The 17603-nt window shown below is 42.7% G+C and overlaps 1 protein-coding gene across 2 annotated transcripts in view; it reads right to left on the bottom strand.

Moving 5' to 3' along the window:
• Window positions 1-9708, bottom strand: part of MED13L (mediator complex subunit 13L) — a 286581-nt gene extending 276873 nt beyond the window's left edge. For both annotated transcript variants that reach the window (XM_004753301.2, XM_004753300.2), the window contains exon 1: window positions 9514-9708. In XM_004753301.2, coding sequence (XP_004753358.1) covers window positions 9514-9585 — 72 coding nt within the window. In that variant the 5' untranslated portion in view covers window positions 9586-9708. The remainder of the gene's footprint in view (window positions 1-9513) is intronic.
• Between the last annotated feature and the right edge of the window lie 7895 nt (window positions 9709-17603).

Genomic DNA, 17603 nt, shown 5'->3' on the forward strand with positions numbered 1-17603 from the left:
TTATCATATAGCATCCTAGAAATTAAATATTATATGTAGGTCTTTTTTCCCACATTATCAAAGCATTAGTCCTTTTATAAGCCCAAGCCAGATTTTAATCACTACTAATATATATATACATTATTCAAAAATGAACTCTGGGGAAGCCTGAGTGGCTCAGTCTTTAAGGGTCTGCCTTCAGCTCAGGTCATGATCCCAGGGTCCTGGGATAGAGCCCCACATCATAGGGCTCCTGCTCAGAGAAGCCGGCTTCTCCCTCTCCCACTCACCCTGCTGTGTTCCCTCTCTCACTATGTCTCTCTCTTTCAAATAAATAAATAAAATCTTTTTTTAAAAAATGAATTCTGGAGATGCCTGGGTGGCTCAGTCGGTTTAGCTGCTGCCTTTGGCTCGGGTCATGATCCCAGGGTCCTAGGATCGAATCCCACATCAGGCTCATTGCCCGGCAGGGAGCGTGCTTCTCTCTCTCGGCCTCTGCCTGCCACTCTGTCCCTTGTGTGTGCTCGTGCTCTCTCTCTCTCTCTGACAAATAAATAAAATCTTTAAAAAAAAAAAAAAATGAATTCTGTAAGTCCTAAATTTCTCAAATATAACATATAAAAAATTAACATTTCTAAATAGTAGTTTATTGGTTACCCCTTCCAATCTCACCCTCAATTCTCTTTTTCATTTCACTAGGGCTCAGAAGTCCTGATTTACCACACAATATACCAAGTAGAAACCGTACCTCTGCTGGTGAGTGAAGGAAAAAAAGTAAGGAAGAGCTAAAGGATAAAGAAATACAAAAATCTTTCCTGACATCACAGGACCTGCCACAACTCTCAAAGTTTTAATAGAAGTGTATCAAAGAGGAAGCAGGAAGGGAAGGGAAAATTCTTCCCATGGTGGGGGAGGGGGCGCCAATCTATAGCTCTCAACACTCTCTTCAAGCCTCTCTCTCTGATAGCAATCCTCTCTCCAAGACCTAGAAAAGGGTTTAGGTGCTGGGCTGTCCCCACTCCCCCTGCAGGGGGCCAAAAAGGGTTTTAGGGAGTGCCTGCTCTGACTGCCAGCACTACAGAGGAAAGGTGCTCCTGACATTCTACCAGCAACAATAAATATAAGTTCATTCCCATAAAAATGTTGCCATAAATAACACAAGTAATCAAGTAAAACACAACATAAATAAGCTAACAATCATTTGTAGCAACAGAAGGCTGTTTTTACATGGAAAAAAACTCAGAAATTAGCTCTTTTAAATATTTCAGAATACCAAAGAACACCTACATGTAAAATTCTACACCTTTGGATAAAAACTTAGGACTCTATTCATATTCCACTTGATTAATAAAAAAAACTACAGTTGAAGGTAAGGGGACTTCACTCCTTCAGCAAGGTCTAAACAATATTTTTAGATGTTGCTGCATTATTAAATGGAAAATAGAAATTAGCCAGTAGTTGAAAATATATACTTTGTTCAAAACATAGTAAGAGTTGTGACATGCACGTCAGACTAAAACATGATTTAGTCTTTAAAAAGAAAAAGATATTTATTAAGTACTATTTCTGACGTTCCCTGAAACAAATCTCAAAATGTTAATAGAACTGCTATTTAAAGTTCAAAGAGCACTCTGGAACTGCCAAGGAATTAATAGCTTAAACCACCAAATAAGAGCCACAGTCCAATTTCCAGGCTCAGCCAGTCAGAGCTTAGGGTTGGTACAGTAAAATCACTCAGCATATTAAAGACACACCAGGCAACTATGGATCATATATACAAATGGAAAATTGGAACATTCAAATATAAAATTCAGGTTTTTCTTCTCAATAATGGCTTATTGGTGAGGAAAGATACAAGAACAATTTAACCTTCTGCCCCCCCTAAAACAACTACAAATACAACATAACTTTCATACTTAAAACAATGAATTTTGCCACTGCAACTTCCTAGTGAACCACCTAGGGCTACTCTCTGACCTGAGTCATAATTTGTTAGAAGTCTCTTCCTATTAAAAACTACTCTTTCCTTAAAGGGTACTCAAATTATCTTTCTTATTTCCTGCCCTCCTTCTTATTTCCATAACGTTTACTGAAGGAGAAACTGAGGCACATAACCGTAACACAACCAACTTGATCTGATTAGTTAGTTACTAATAAAAAACATGAATACACTTAATTTTCCCCATTACCATTCACTGCCCATTATGCTGGACTCATGAAATGTAATCCTAAACTGAAGGTTTAGCAAAAGACCCACAGTACAGCTCAAAGAATGAAAATGAAGAAATTCTAGATCAAGTCCCAAACAAAATCTCTAACAGGTTCCAAAATCTATAGGTCGCCTACCACATTAAAGAAAAATACTGAATTCCTATTCCTTTGATGTATGATAAGCACACATCTCTTGATCAGTTGACATTATCTTTTAAAAAGGTTAGAAACACCTAAAATATTACCAAGCCACAGTACATATAGCCTACAAAACATATATTCAGAATACAGAGCTAAAAACCTATGTAAGTTCAAGGAAAAATAACATAATTGTGATCAGGACCTGAAGGAGCAATGAGAACTCCCTTAGGAATAAGACAGAGAACAGCTGTCCAGTAATTCATTTTTATTTAACAAATGGTTAATGAAGGCCTAACTATTAAAGAGAATGCAAAGATGATACAGACAGGGTTGGTGCCCTACATAACCTCATGTGCTTATCACAGGTACACAGAAGGAGGTATGGGAGTGACTAGTACTGCCAGTGAGAGTCAGGGAAAGCTTCACAGAGGAGGTGATATTTGACCTACTTAAAAGATGAGTAGGACTGTACCAGGCATATATAAACATGCAAAAAAAATTAAAAATAAAAAATAAATAAATAAATTAACTAGGAGCTGATTCCCTGAGTGAGATATACATATGTTCTTCCCTATTTCTCTTTAGGACATTAAAATTCAATCATGAGAATTGCCAACACAAAATGTTTTTTACACCAATTATACTCTTTTGAATACTTTACTTATTAGCTCTCAAATTAAACCCAGATGGATTTAATCATCTTTCCTATTTAATGAAATAATGTAGAACTCTATGAGGAAGCTTCATGTGTCTTAGACAAAAATACTTCCTCAGAAACTTGTCAATGCCCTTTGGGGAGAAAAAAATCAAAACAGTTTTCATGGAATTTAATATACCCTCTAGATGATCAATCTTTGAAATTCCCACTCAATATTATAAAAAATTCTTTTCACAATTATCTTATTTAAAACAAATAATTTCCTCAAATTTAAATATCAATTGTCTTAAAATATATCCAAATGATGCAGTGATATAGAACAAATTATGACTCAACTTTTACAGTAAAGAGACCCAGTGATGAAGGAGAAAAGAATATTTACCTGCACGTTTACCTAATTCTCTTTATCTTCCCCCAATTTCTTAAGTTAAAGTTACAAATTTAAACTATGAAAAATAAAGACACAAATGAAATCTTAATATAATCAACTCAGGGGTTCCTTCAACAGTAATGGAACTGCACAGTACTGGAAAAAATACAAAATGTAGAATGCTGTCAACCAGGGCTCTGTGCTATTTCACAGTAGTAAAAATACAGTTTTAATAGGATTCTACAATTCACCAAGAGTAAGAAAACAAAGTTTCAGAAATACACATACTATACCAGAGTGTGGAGATGCCAATGACATAACATTTTCCCTTAGACACAACAGATTCTCCTAATTCTCATCTAAAAATAAAGAAAATTAAAAGTCATCTTTATTCTTTTTTTTCCAGAACCAAATCCAAATGTACTCTGAAAGACATTTTATTAGCTCAAAAAAGGAAAACAACTTTATTCCAACAAACATAACTAAAGCATGCTAACATAAATGCAAGCAAAACAGGCGCCCCTAAAAGAAGACTATGATAGCCAATTTATGGGGATAAAATCTAATCTTTACTACAAATGGATCTTTAAAATGAAGTAAGACATTGTAGTAGAGTAAGGGAATTGTCGGAAATAAATACCAACCACATTTTAAATAAATTTAAAACTTTTATAGCAACTCAAGATAGAAAACTATGTAATGTACATAAGTGACTTTATACTAAACAAAAATTGGGCACGCATACATATTTCATTCATGCAAATGAGTCTGAATTTACAATTCCTCGTTTATGTTAATATTTACCAAGATTAATGGAAAATCATCTCCCCTATGTAATGAAGTGAATTCCCCCAACAGAACAAAGCTAACACCTTCAAATCTTTCAAATAAACAATGAAAGCACATACTATAAAAAGAAATTATCTGAACAGGATCAGAAAGAAGTTAAAATGATTCAAGAGGGAAAAAAAGTTCCAAATTCCAAGAACACATTGTAAATATTGATTCATTAATTCCAAAACTCTAGACTCTAAGCAAGTCCTACGAAACAAACGTGCACGTGTGTGCGTGTGTGTCTGTGTGTGTGAGAAAAATTTTTTAACGATACGCCACAGCACATTTTTAGGCTACCTAATTACCTCACTTTGCAAGGCATTAAATGTTATTTCTCAAAATAGGAATGTTTAAAAAAACACAAAATAGAAATTCTGGTAGCCAATACTAGCAACACAAATAGTTTATAAAGCAGATTAGCACAAAACACACTTTTAAATAAATGCACTAATAAAAATAGTGCAGAAAGTCCTTTTCTTGATTTTTAATAGCAGCAATGCCCAGTTCAGTAATAATAATACTCAATATTCAACCATACTCTCTCTCACTGGCTAGTTTCTATGAAATAAACATCACCCACTTTCAGGAAAAAAAAAAAAAAACACATCAGTACCTTCTACTACTGAAGGAGGAAACATTACTGTTCTAACAAAAATAAGTCAAACCATTTCAGAAAAATATTTAGTCTATCTCTGAATCAAAGTTTTGACAGTTGGTTCATTAAAAAAAAAAATCCAGATAAACAATCCTTTTACTATTTACATTGAGTTTCATCTCAATTTTAAATAATCTAGCAAACATAACTATAAAATGTACTTATCTTTTGCAAATGATTGTCTTAATTTATAGCATGTAATACAAACTGGTGACAGAGTATATCCTTTATTAATCTCAAGAGAAGAGGGGATCTCTCAAAGTGATGAATACAATTAACTCACAGTTAACAAGGCTAAATTAGCCAGTGAACAAAAAAGATGAATCCATTTTTACATACCTAATTAATATACTCCACTACTGTAACTTAACGTTATTTGAAAGAATGCCTTAAGAGATTTTTTTTCCCAAATAAATACCTAATACAGTCATGAAAAAAATGACCAAAACATTCCAAAGAAAATGCTAAGCTATATAAGCATCTGGGATAACCTCAATAAACACTTATAGTCCTAAAGGCACCTCAAGGCCTTCATCCTCACAAAAAAGGAGGAGTCCCAACCTAACTTCCTCTCCATGAGCACTTCAAGCAGTAACACAGCAACATTAGTTTTGCAGCACGCAAGGCTTAGGTACATTATTTTCTCTTTAAAATTATGAACTCATCACACGTACAAATGGCTCTTTAAAACGGTCCAGTAAACTGCTACACTATGCCTTAAATTGCTGTCTATTATGTACTTAAAAATATTTACTAGCAATTGGAGGTTAATATGGCAACTATTACAGGGTGGCAATTATTGCTATTAAAAATATATAAATACTGTAACACCATGTGCTACCAACAACAAAATGCTAAACAGAAAACATACATTAGCAAATTATAAATATTTTCATTAAAGAAAATAAACCATCCTGAAAATAAGATGCTTTAGGTTTAGATACTAAAATTGGCAACTGGGATGAAAAAATACCCTATGTATGTATTTTGGCACTTGAGAAGATGAGAGAAATCATTCCCTTTTGCTCATTTTCAACTTACAACCCTCCACATTTGGTTCCAGCTCAAAAGAATAGATCCCAAAGTTTCTATATTTACCATTATCTTCTCTCTCTGCAAAAATATAAATCTCCTAAGAAAAAAGAGAGCAGGTCAACAACAGATTACATTAAAGCTTCATACACAGAATTAATGGTCCTTCATAGGAAGTATATACTAATATGTGTGTGTGTGTGTGTGTTTCAATTCAGAGAGGGAGAATTTGATATCATCACCCAATTACTCCACAGTCAGGAAGAGTCTAAGCAAATAAAACAATGTGAAGGTGGAATCCACATACTTAAGAATTAGGTCGCACCATATCAAAGAGTATATACTTAAAACTAGTTAAAGAACACAAAATCACTCTCCTCCATATGCTCTCAACAGAGAAACAGAACTAAAGAAGCAAAACTAAAGATATACTTCTATCTGGAAATTATGTCTTCCCTCAAGGGTGGTTGATACACCATAGGGTGCCCTGTTACACTTTACAAAAAGACAAGATTTAACGCACTTAACTGAATGATATCTGAGTGAGTATCTAACAAGAGTCTCCCAGAAATGTGATGGATAGCATGAGAAAACAGTTGCAGGAGCTAGGGATCTCACAACAGGCAGAATAAGAAACACATACAATCATCCATATCATACACACCCAAGACACTTTTTCCATTAGGAAATGGGGGTAGGGGGTGACAGAGAATTTGGGAAATTTGATACATGCAGTAGAAAATCAGAAAGCAAAACAAGAACAAAAATCTTAAAGCAGTTGATTGCACAATCTACTTTTGCTAAGCCACAATGAACACTTGAAGGTAATAGAAAGTGGGCGGATCATTACTGTGGTACAGAACTTTAATCTCTAGTTTATATTTCAATCCACATTAATATGAGTCTAGGTAAATTCTCTATAAACAGTACTTTTCTCTGTTCAAAAAAACTGCAGGCCAAAAAGAAAAATACATGCTATTATTAAGGACATAAGAGTTCTTGTAACACATGCTTTATTTTAAACAAGAGATGATTTTTTCTCCTTTGGAATTAACTATTCCATACAACGTACTTCAGACAACATATTTTTAATATTCTAAGTTCCTGCTGTGTCAGATTTTCAAGGAAAACTGCATTTGAATGAGCAAAACTTTATATTATCAGCCGCTTTTTAACTGATTCTTAATTAAAAAAAAAAAAAAGCACCTTTTCCACCCTCCACATACAAGAGAATGTAGACATTCTACAGTCCTTAAAAAAAAAAAAAAAAAAAGTCAACCCAGGAATTTCTTGAGTTCTGCGTTTCAAAGTTGCCATCTAATGAGTAATCCGACACACACACACACACACACACACACACACACACTTAATTCCTGGTTTGAAAAGGTTGAGAGAAATACCCAAAGTAGAAACCTCTAGTTGGTCATAAAACACAAAATCCTCTCCTATAAAATTGCTTGTTCTCCAAAAGAATCTCAGGCATCTTATCTCTTTAACATTATCATCCTTACCTGAGCTTAAAAAAAAAAAAAAATTTTTTTTTAATTGTATATCTTAAAGCCTGGCTACACACATAAATATAGTTTCATTGGTCTACAAAATCTACTATATATAGATTAGCCACATATACACAAGCCATTACCAGTCAGAATGATATATAGTAATTTCGGGGCTCTCTCCTCACTAATATTGGTCTACTTGGTTATTTTAATTACCTGTTAAAGTGTCAATGTGGTCACCAGCCACCAAACAAAAACCATTTTAAATACCCCTTAATCAATATGTTTGCTAATCTATTAAAGTCTCTGAATCTGACTGACAGTAAATGATATTGTAGGGGAGAGAAAAGAAGAGGTAAAATGAATTCTATTCCCATATGTCAAAAGACCAAGGGAAAATTATCACAGTACGAAAAGGAAGAACTGAAACATATAACTGAATTTTAAGATTAAATAAAGATTATTTGAAGATTTTAATTTTAAGATTAAATAAAAATGTTGAAAGAAAAAAATTAACCTGATCTATACACTACAGTGAAAGCACAGATATTATGTCACTCTGTCTTTGTGGGTAAAAAATCACGTGTTTTGATGCTTTCATCTGCATAAGGAAATATTTAATAAAATAGCACTTCCATTTGAAAAGTTGGCAAGGATGTGTATTCCTCCACCAGTCTCAAGGAAAAAAAAGGCATCTATGCCGACCCCGACCCATAATTAAATGTAACTAATTACAATTTGAACACTAAATTATTTATTCAGTGTAACTGTAAACAAGGATTAAAAGGAAATAATGCTTCTATCTACTGCAGAGATTACAGAAAACTATTTCCAAAATGCATGTTCTCCAAAGACAACCCCCCCCAAAAAGGGTACATAACTTAAAATAAGTTGGGGTTTTTTTCTAAAGGCTAAATTAAACAAACCGTTCAGCCAATTTTCCAATTATATTCTACGCTTGGAACATAATTGCCTTACATCTGTTTACAAATCTTTGCTCAATATTTAAACAAATTCGTAGTCTCCCGGGCACATAGCTATACATACAGTAACTCATGCACAAAGCACATATTTAAAGACCACGCACTGCAATTATTAGCCTAAACGCCAGGTTTAACAAGGTGAATGTTTTCAGAGCTAGGTAATACGACCCAATAAAAAGCAAAGATGGCATTTACCACCAAATGTCACAGCACCGCCAGGAAAGAGTTGCCGGAGCCCTATACATTTTTAATTTCGATGAATCTAGACGTCGTCGTCGGGTGCCAGGCTTCCAGGAGAACAATTGACACCCGAACTGCTTCAAGATTAAGGCAGGCGATTCAAATCCGAAGGAAAAGTTGTCAATTATCAGAGAGAGAGCGCGAGAAAGGCGAAGGCAGATAAAAGCGATGTTATCAAACCGCCCAGCTTGTTGCTTTTGTGTGTGTGTGTGGATTCGTTGTTAGGATAGAGAAAACAGTTTTTAAAAGACACAGGAGGAGAGAAAGAAGAAAAAGCCTTCTCCACCTTCCGTCGGCTCCGTGCAATGGCTTTACGGCTCTCCAGCGTAGTAAGCCCCGAGAGGCAGGCGGCTGTCGATGTTTACAATCGCGGGAGCTTCGGATGCAAGAGTCCTTTACTGACACAATCGCATTCAATCAACTGTTTTCGGGCGAAATTGTAGGTGTCATTATGGAATTTAAAAAAAAAAAAAATTCAAAAGGCGGGCGGGCAGCCTATCCGACAAGGGGGGAAAAGGCTGCTTATCGCGGGCGCGGGCAGCACAAGGGAAAGCCTTCCACATTTAGGAAAAAAAAAAGGGGGGGGGAAGGGGAGGGGAAGGGGGGTGTGATTGCAACAGAGGGTGGGCGTTCGAAGTGCGACCCAGAATCCGCAGCTTTGAGACTTCCACATGCAAATTCCACGCCGAGCGCCGCGCTCACAAATGATTTTTAAAGAGCCAAATAAACACTGGATGGGATCCAAGGCGAGGGAGAGACGATCCAAAAGGGGGAGAATCGGCGAGAGGCGAACGGCGGGGAGAGGCGAGGGAGGGGCGAAGTCCCGGCGGCGGGAGGAGAAAGTTGGTCGGCGGCGGAGGTCGGGGACCCCCCCCCGGCTCAGCCCCCCTCCCCGCAGCCCGGCTACTCACCAGCGAGAAGAGGTTGGAGTGACAATCCTCCAGGCTCGCCCCGTTCGCCACCCAGTTCGCTGCCGCAGTCATGATCCTCCGCGAGCCCGGCCGCCAGAGCGGGGCATGTCGGAACGAGGCGTCCGAGGCGAGGCCGGGCCGGGCGGCGGCGCCTCGCCGGGGAGCGCGAGGCGGCCGGGCCGCCGCCGCCGCCGGGGGAGGGCGCGAGGGCCGGCGGGCGGGCGGGAGGCGCCGCGGCGACGCCGCGCCGGGGGCGGCGGGCCCGGGCCGGCGGGGGGGTTCGCGGCGGCCGCGCGGCTCCTTCCTGCTCGGGCGGCGGCGGCGGCTCCCGCGGCTCCGGCGGCGGCGGGGGGCGCTGTCCGCGCGGCCCGGCGCCCTCCCCGCCTCTCAGGGCCGCCGCTGCCTCCCGGGCCGGCGCTGCGGGCCGGTCGCCGCCTCCGCCTTCCCTGTTCCTCAGCCGCCGCCGCCGCCGCCGCCGCCGCCGCCGCCGCCTTGTTTATCTCCAGCCACCGACTCCCCTTCGGCCCCCGCCGGCGCGTGAGGGGAGGCGAGCCCCAGAGCCGCCGCCGCCGCCTCGGAGCCGCCGCCGCCGCGGAGCGCGAACTCGCGAAGGGGGGGGTGCGGACGAAGCCAGCGGGCGACCCCGGCAGCCGAGCGACGTCCCCTCCTTCCTCTTCCTCCCCCACCCCCCCCTCCTCCCCAGTCAGCCTCGCTTCTCCTCCCTCCCCGGGCTCGCTCGCTCTGACAGCAATGGCGGCCGCCGACCGCGGCTCGGCCCGCCATTGGCTGGCGCCGCGTCACGTGACGGGCGCCGGCCGCGCGGGGGGGGCGAGGGGTGGGCGGGGGAGGGGCCCGGAGCGGCAGCCTCGGCGGCGGCGGCGGCGACAGCGGCGGCCGCGGCTCGCGGGCAGCTCGCGGGCGGCGCTGCTGAGCCGAGCGCGGCTGGAGCCTCCGGCCAGGAGAGGGAGGAAGAGCGAGAGTGAGAGAAAGAAGTACGGGCGGCACGGCTCCCCGGCGGGCGGCGCCCGGCCGACCCCAGGCTGCAGTGGGCTGCCCCCGCTTGGGCGCCGTGTCCCGCCCCCTTGGGGGTACAGATCTCTGCGGGGCGCGACCGCGGGCCCCGGGAACGCCCGTGGCGACCGCGGCAGAGGGCTCGGGCACCCCCACGGCGTGTGCCCCTGGCGGCGCAGGCCGGCTGGCGTGACTGAGCTCTGCTGTGGACACGGCTGCCGGTCCCAGTGCTCCCGGGAGTGCTTCGGCAGGATCGCGCTCCGTCGTCCGCGTTTTGCAGATAAGAAAACTGAAGCACAAAGAGATTAAGTCACTTGCCCGAGGTCGCCTCGCTGGGTAGAAGAGGCAGCGGAATTCGAACCCCTGCACAGTGAAGCCATGCTTTTGCACTGGGTTTTATAAGCCTCGTCCAGGGATATCCACGACTGCCACTTACCGCTTTCTGTGTATCAGGCGCTGTACAACGAATCCAGAAATGCCTTCTGAGCCCTTACTCCTAGGCTCTGTATTTATTCATTCAGTGCGTAAATGTTCCTGACCTCTTGCCATGTGCCGGAATGTAACTGCCAGGACCTGTACTAGGGCTGTGTTGCGAGCAGACCATCCCTTATTCATTCAATCATGAACACTTTCTGAGAGCAAATGGTCTGGGAGTGCCAGTCTGAAGAGGAGGCCCTCTCCAAACCCTCAAGGCGTTTGCTCCCTGCAAAGGTGGGGAGGAGAACAACTTCTTCACTAACAAGCCCCCAAACATGGAAGAGAAAGCTCTTTCACATGGATTGGACTAAAGGGAAGGAAGAGTAGAAAACAGCGCAAAGATGGCGTGTAATACAAGTGAGAAGTCTTAGACCTGTGACTTGAGCTTTGGACCTACCACAAAGAATTCTAAAGCAAAAGCATGAGCAACATGTTATAACATGCATTATTACCCTGGCCAGCACTACGTTATAACCCACTGACACTATGTTATAATGGATGTACATACATTGTTTCATATAATCCCCAGAACAACCACATAAAGAAGATACTATTACTATTCTTAGACTGTAATAAGGCAAGGCTCAGAAATGCAGTGACATCTCCAAGATCTCCAGTCAGTGAGCCACTCAAACCCTAGTCTATCTGTCTCCAGAGCCCAACCTGAATCCCAAAGGCTCTGTGAGCAGATGCCTGCCGTGGGCTTTGGCACCCCAGGTGTGTTACCTGGACCAACATAGTTTAATCCTCTGAACCTCATTTCCTAATCTGTCAAAAAGAGATCCTAACTGCTGACCCACGGAGCTCAGGCCAGTGTTGTGCATTTCTATTAAGATACTCTTGATGAAAACGCTTAGAAAAAAGAAAGAAAGCCAGCCAAAGCACTTTATCAACATGTACAGTGTGACTTTGGCCTGAGCAGTCAGACAGTGAGATGGTCCATCCCATCCAGGTGTATTTCCATCCCAAGAGGACTTCATCCTATGCGGTCAGTCACCAAATTCTCATTCTTCAACAAATGTAGGTTTAACTTTTTAAAAAGTCTTCCAGAGCATCCTAATAGAAAATGAGCAAAGGACATGCACAGTTTAGAGAATAGAAAAGACATATGGCTTTTAAATATGTAAAAAGATGTTCAGACTCTGAGCATCATTGCTATGGACTAAATGTATCACCCTAAAATTCATATGTTGAACCCCTAATCCCCCATGGGATGATATTTGGAAGACAGAGATTTTGACAGGTAATTAGGTGATGGGGATGAAGCCCCTATGATGGGGTTAGTGCCCTCATAAAGAGACATGAGAGAGAGTGCTCCCTCTCTCTCTTTCTGTATCTCTCTCTGCCATGTGAAGACATAATGAGGAAGAGGGTTCTTACCGGGAACCAAATCTGCCGGCCCCTTGGTCTTGGACTTCCCAGCCTCCAGAGCTGTGAGGAATTCTGTTGCATAAGCCACCCAATGTATGGTAATTTGCTATAGCAGCCCAAGTGGACTACATCACTCATCAAAAGAAAAACAAAATTAAAAACAGTATTGGCAATATCTTACAAGCTTAGGCAAATATGGAGTGAAGCAGAACTCTTAACACACTGCTACTGGGAGTATAAGTTAGTACCACAGCTTTGGTGTCCATTTGGAGAATATCAAAATTTATAAGGTACATACACTTTCACTCAGAAATTCTGGGAGTTCCTCTGACAGAGATGCTTGTGCAGATATCTAAAGACCTGCAGTGCAAGGAGGTGAACTATAGTGCTGTTGGCAGGGCAGAAACTGGAAGCAATCTACGTGTCCATTATTTGGGGAGTAACCAATATAAGGTAACCCCATGCAGCCATTCAAAATAATGAGTTAGCACTAGGTGTGCTAATATAGCATAGTCTCTGAAATAGATTATTGGGGCACCTGGTTGGCTCAGTCAGAAGACTGTGCGACTCTTGAACTCCAGGTTGTAAGTTCAAGCCCAAAGCTGGGTGTAGAGATTCTTTTTTTTTTTTTTTTAAGATTTTATTTATTTATTTGACAGAGAGATCACAAGTAAGCAGGCAGAGAGAGAGGGGGAAGCAGGCTCCCGGCTGAGCAGAGAGCCCTGAGATCATGACCTGAGCTGAAGGCAGGGGCTTAACCACACTGAGCCACCCAGGCACCTCATGCAGAGATTATTTCAGAATAAAAAATAATAATAAAATAGATTTTTAAAAATAGATTATTTTCTAAAAATAGATTATTAATTGAGATATCCCTGGGACAGTAGTAACAGCAGTTGCCTCTGGAAGAGGAGTTAGTGTGGAGAGAAGAATTCCTATTCATTGTACTGCTTACATTTTCTTTTTTTTTTTTTCTTTTTAAGATTTTATTTATTTATCCATGAGAGACAGAGAGAGAGGCAGAGGGAGAAGCAGGCTCCCCAATTCAGAATTTGGGACTCGATCCCAGAACCCCAGGATCACTACCTGAGCCGAAGGCAGACACTTAACGGACTGAACCACCCAGGCGCACCTCCTTTTTTTTTTTTTTTTTTTTTACTAAATGTGTATTGTTACCTATTCAGTGCAATAAGTTAGAAACACCACCAGCCAATCAATCAAATTAAAAACAGAATAATCAAGTGGCACCATAAAAAGTAAATTAAAAAGCAAATAAACAGCACAAGACAAAGGAGAAAAACTTCACCTGAGATTTCCTTGGCTATCAGAGCCAAGGCCCCAGAGTGGAAGGGAGAAGGCCAGAAGTGCAGTATCTGATTGCCTTGGCAACAGGAGCACAGAATGAGAACCCAGGGGAAACAGATTCTAGTCTCAGATGCACCACTGAGCAGTCCTGTTCCCTTAGACAAACCACTTCGCCTCTCTGGGACTCAGTTTCCTTATGTGTGAAAAGAGCAAGCCAGGTGATCCTTCAGATCATTTCTGACTCTCCACACAGCTGAGAAGGCTGATAAAAGATTGGGCTTTGGGAGTTGTGACTCCATAGAATAGCAGTGAGAGTTGATGGCAATCCCTTGATAAGATCAAAATACAAAACAAAGCAAAACAAAAGAAAACCTATCAACCCACCCTGAGGCAGCAGCGAGGCACTCCCACAGGGGACTGCGAAGCCCAGCTCCCTCCGTGGGGAGCTCATGGGAAGCCTTCTCCTGACTTGGTTTCCCCATTTGCGACAATGCCTGCGGCCCAGGCAGGAACCAGACGGTGGTCCGCTCTACACAAGTCTCAGGTCTTATTCTGAGAACGACAGGTTAGTTCCCTTCCGGGGTTATCAGATGTAATGGCAGAGAGAAAATGGAAGCAAATATATGACCAGAGGAGGAACCATCTATCAGAAAGGCCACAGGAAGCTGCCACAGCTGCAGGGTGGGAGCATTTTGTAGGGCTTGCGAACACCGCTTCAGAGGAACATGCACTTGGGTTCCAATCCCCACTCTGTTGTGCACGAGCTGTGTGGCCTTGAGCAGGTCATCGAACCCCGGTGACCCCCATTTCTTCTTGTGCATTGACCTCCCAGGGTGATCACACAGAGAAAGTTCTTAGCACAGTGCATGCCCCCATAGGCAACCATCAATAAATTATCACAATTCCAGGTACTTGTCCATCCTTGTACAAAGGAAAGTAGCACCTGGGCTTTCCTGGGTTTATTTTATTGTAAATATCAATAGAAGCACCAGAACGTTACCTGGAGTAGGTCCAACAATACTTGAGTTTACTGAGAAAAAGGGAAAACTCCTCTTTCTACCCCACTGAGATGACCAAAGTTACCAAATTGTTGTGACTCCTTCTCTTCCCTCCACGCCACACCAATAACACAGTTTAAACTCACATTTCTAAGGGATTTTAAAAAAAAATTTTATGAAAATGGGATTGTCACATATAATACTTTGCAATCTGCTTTTTCCGCTTAACAATTTATCACAAATATACCTCTAGGCCTATATATCTAGATCTCGCTCATTCTTTTATTAGTTGTATAGCGTTTCATAGCACACCTGTGCCATAATTTATCCAATTATTCCCCTATTCCTGAACATTCAGGTGGTTTCCAGTTATTTCTTCCTCTAAATAAGGGCAGAGCAAATATCTTTATCCATATATCCTTAGGCACTGACACTTTTATTTCTGTAGAATAAAGCCCCCAAAATAGGATTGCTTTTTTATTAATAAATACAGCCAGAAGACTTTCCCCCAAAGAATGTGGCAAGTCACACTCCCTCAACAAGATGGGAAGAGTGTCCATGTCCTCCCCATCCTGCCAGCATCTGGAGGTTGCCCACCTTCTTCAGTTTTGGCCAACCTGAGGATGAAAAACGGTGCCACTGTTATTCCAATTTGCTTTCCCCGAACTCTAGTGAGGTAGCTCTTCTCCTCCTCCATGTCTCCGGCCACTCGTGTTTCCTCTCATGTGTTTGCCCCTACGTCAGTAGCTTCAAAGGAAAAAGAACTAAATTCAGTCCCGCCCAGGGAGACCAGGAAAGGGCTTAGGGCAACCACAAATACCAGTCTTCAGTCACTGTCCCCTGGTGTGGACAAGGCAGTGCATGGCATAATCCCATAAAGATTTTTCTAGACACTTCCACGTGGCAGGCCTATCCTTTTCATTCCTTTGCTTTGATAATTTTTAAGTTGATGTTTTAAGTTCCCTCTGAGAGAATGGTCTTATACCAATCAAGCTGAGCTGCCTTGGGCAATAACAGCTTTGCTCATAACCACCAAGGATTTCCTAATTGTTCCAACCTCTCCCCTAAGACATCGCAGAGGATAAAGTGAAAGCCACAGCAGCTGTCGCTGGCTTGGAGCACGGCTGGAGGTGTAAGGCCAAGGACCCTATAGCTGGACATGGAGCCCAGCATTGAGCCCAGTACCGAGCCCAGTACCGGGCTCAGTAGGGAGCCTGCTTCTCTCCCTCTGCCTGCTGCTCCCCTTGCTTGTGATCTCTCTCTCTCTCTCTGTCAAAGGAATAAATAAAATCTTAAAAAAAAAAAATTCCAATGAGCTTAAATGAACTATGTTCACTGGCATTTTACCTATACCTTTTGCAGGCACCACAAGGACTCCCTTGCTGCTGGTGACTCCAGCTTTTAGAATAAATTTGGCAGCCCACAGTGAATTGCTTTCAAATAACTGATAATAAAGAAGTATGTGAACAATGCCCTCTGATATTTTTCTTTGATGATGCTGTCACTTGGCCAAAGACAGGTGACCATATTCATGATTTTTCCGGCTTCCACTAAGCTTCCTACATGTTGCAGGCTACGGCCGTGGCAGGTGGTGACATAGACCACATGAAACTAAATTCTATTTCCTCTGGCTAGACACACATAACAACACACTCTTGAGGGGCGCCTGGGTGGCTCAGTTGTGAAGCATCTGCCTTGAGCTCAGATCATGATCCCAGGGTCCTGGGATTGTGCCCTCCCCCATTGGGGTCCCTTCTCAATGGAGAGTATGCTTTCCCTCTGCCCCTCCCCCTGCTTGAGCTCACTCGCACTCTCTCTCTCTCTCTCTCTCCCCCCTCTCAAATGAATAAATAAAATCTTAACACACACACACACACACACACATATTCTTGAAATCCAAACAGCCTCGGTATATAACCACCAACCCCAGTTGTAGGGTGAGCAAAAAGTCTTCCTCTCCAGGGGTGTACCAGTGTGTAGGGGACGTTCCCAGAAGCAGCAGGGGCTCAGGTGGCCCAGGCCCACACTGGGCTCTGGAAGGGGAGGTGCCAACATCCCTGGCAATTTTGCCAATGACATTTCACCCTCTCTGTTCTCCGTGCTCCGGGCCAGACCCAAGCATTCAGAGGTTTTGTAAGGAGGACAAATGTCTTTTCACCAGTGGCCTACATCAGGGACTCCAGCCGAGGTCTGAGTAAGTGAGACAGCAGCTAATCTGGCCCCCCACCTCTGTGATACTGCTTTATGAGAATCGACGGCCAGGTCCTGGCACATGACACAAGAGCCACTGTCCTTCCAAATGTCGTGGCACTTTGAAGTCCTAAGCCGGCTCCCGAGCACAGGTGGCCATCTCCCGGCTGGCTGGCTCCCTGTCTTGGGGCCAGATCTTGCTTTCTGCAACAGACCATTTTATTCGAAGAAACCTTTGGAAAGAGCACAGTCCTTCTCAGGCAACAAACTGGAGGCAAAGAAAAAAGAAAAAAAAAAGCCACATGTGAAACTTGAGTCTTCCTCTGTCTCCACTTAGCCCCAGTAAGTAACGGGCTCCCTGAGTTTCTCCAGTTGCTTGGGTTGTGGGTTCTCAGCAAGGACCAAGCAAGCGACTCATCTCTCCTGTCTCAGTCTCAGTTTTTCCTTTTTAAAATGGGCTGCCCACTTCTTAGGACGCCGCTGGGTTGTAATCAATTGCTTTTTTAAATTGCGTACACAATTTCTCAATTTTCAAATGTGCTGACTGCAATCGTCTATCGTGGCTGGAAATAGAGTACGTCTACAGTCACTCTGTTGCTGCTGTCGGTACAGATCGCTTCCCCAAGGAAATAAATTACATTTCATTCTCTATATATTGTTTACTTTATAGTCTCTTGATCTTACTTTGCTGACTTCTTGTTGTAGATTTTTCGGTAGCTTGGTTCCCACTTAATCACA

Source organism: Mustela putorius, unplaced genomic scaffold, assembly GCF_011764305.1.
Source record: "Mustela putorius furo isolate JIRA1106 unplaced genomic scaffold, ASM1176430v1.1 tig00537248_pilon_pilon_pilon, whole genome shotgun sequence".
Taxonomy (NCBI): domain Eukaryota; kingdom Metazoa; phylum Chordata; class Mammalia; order Carnivora; family Mustelidae; genus Mustela; species Mustela putorius.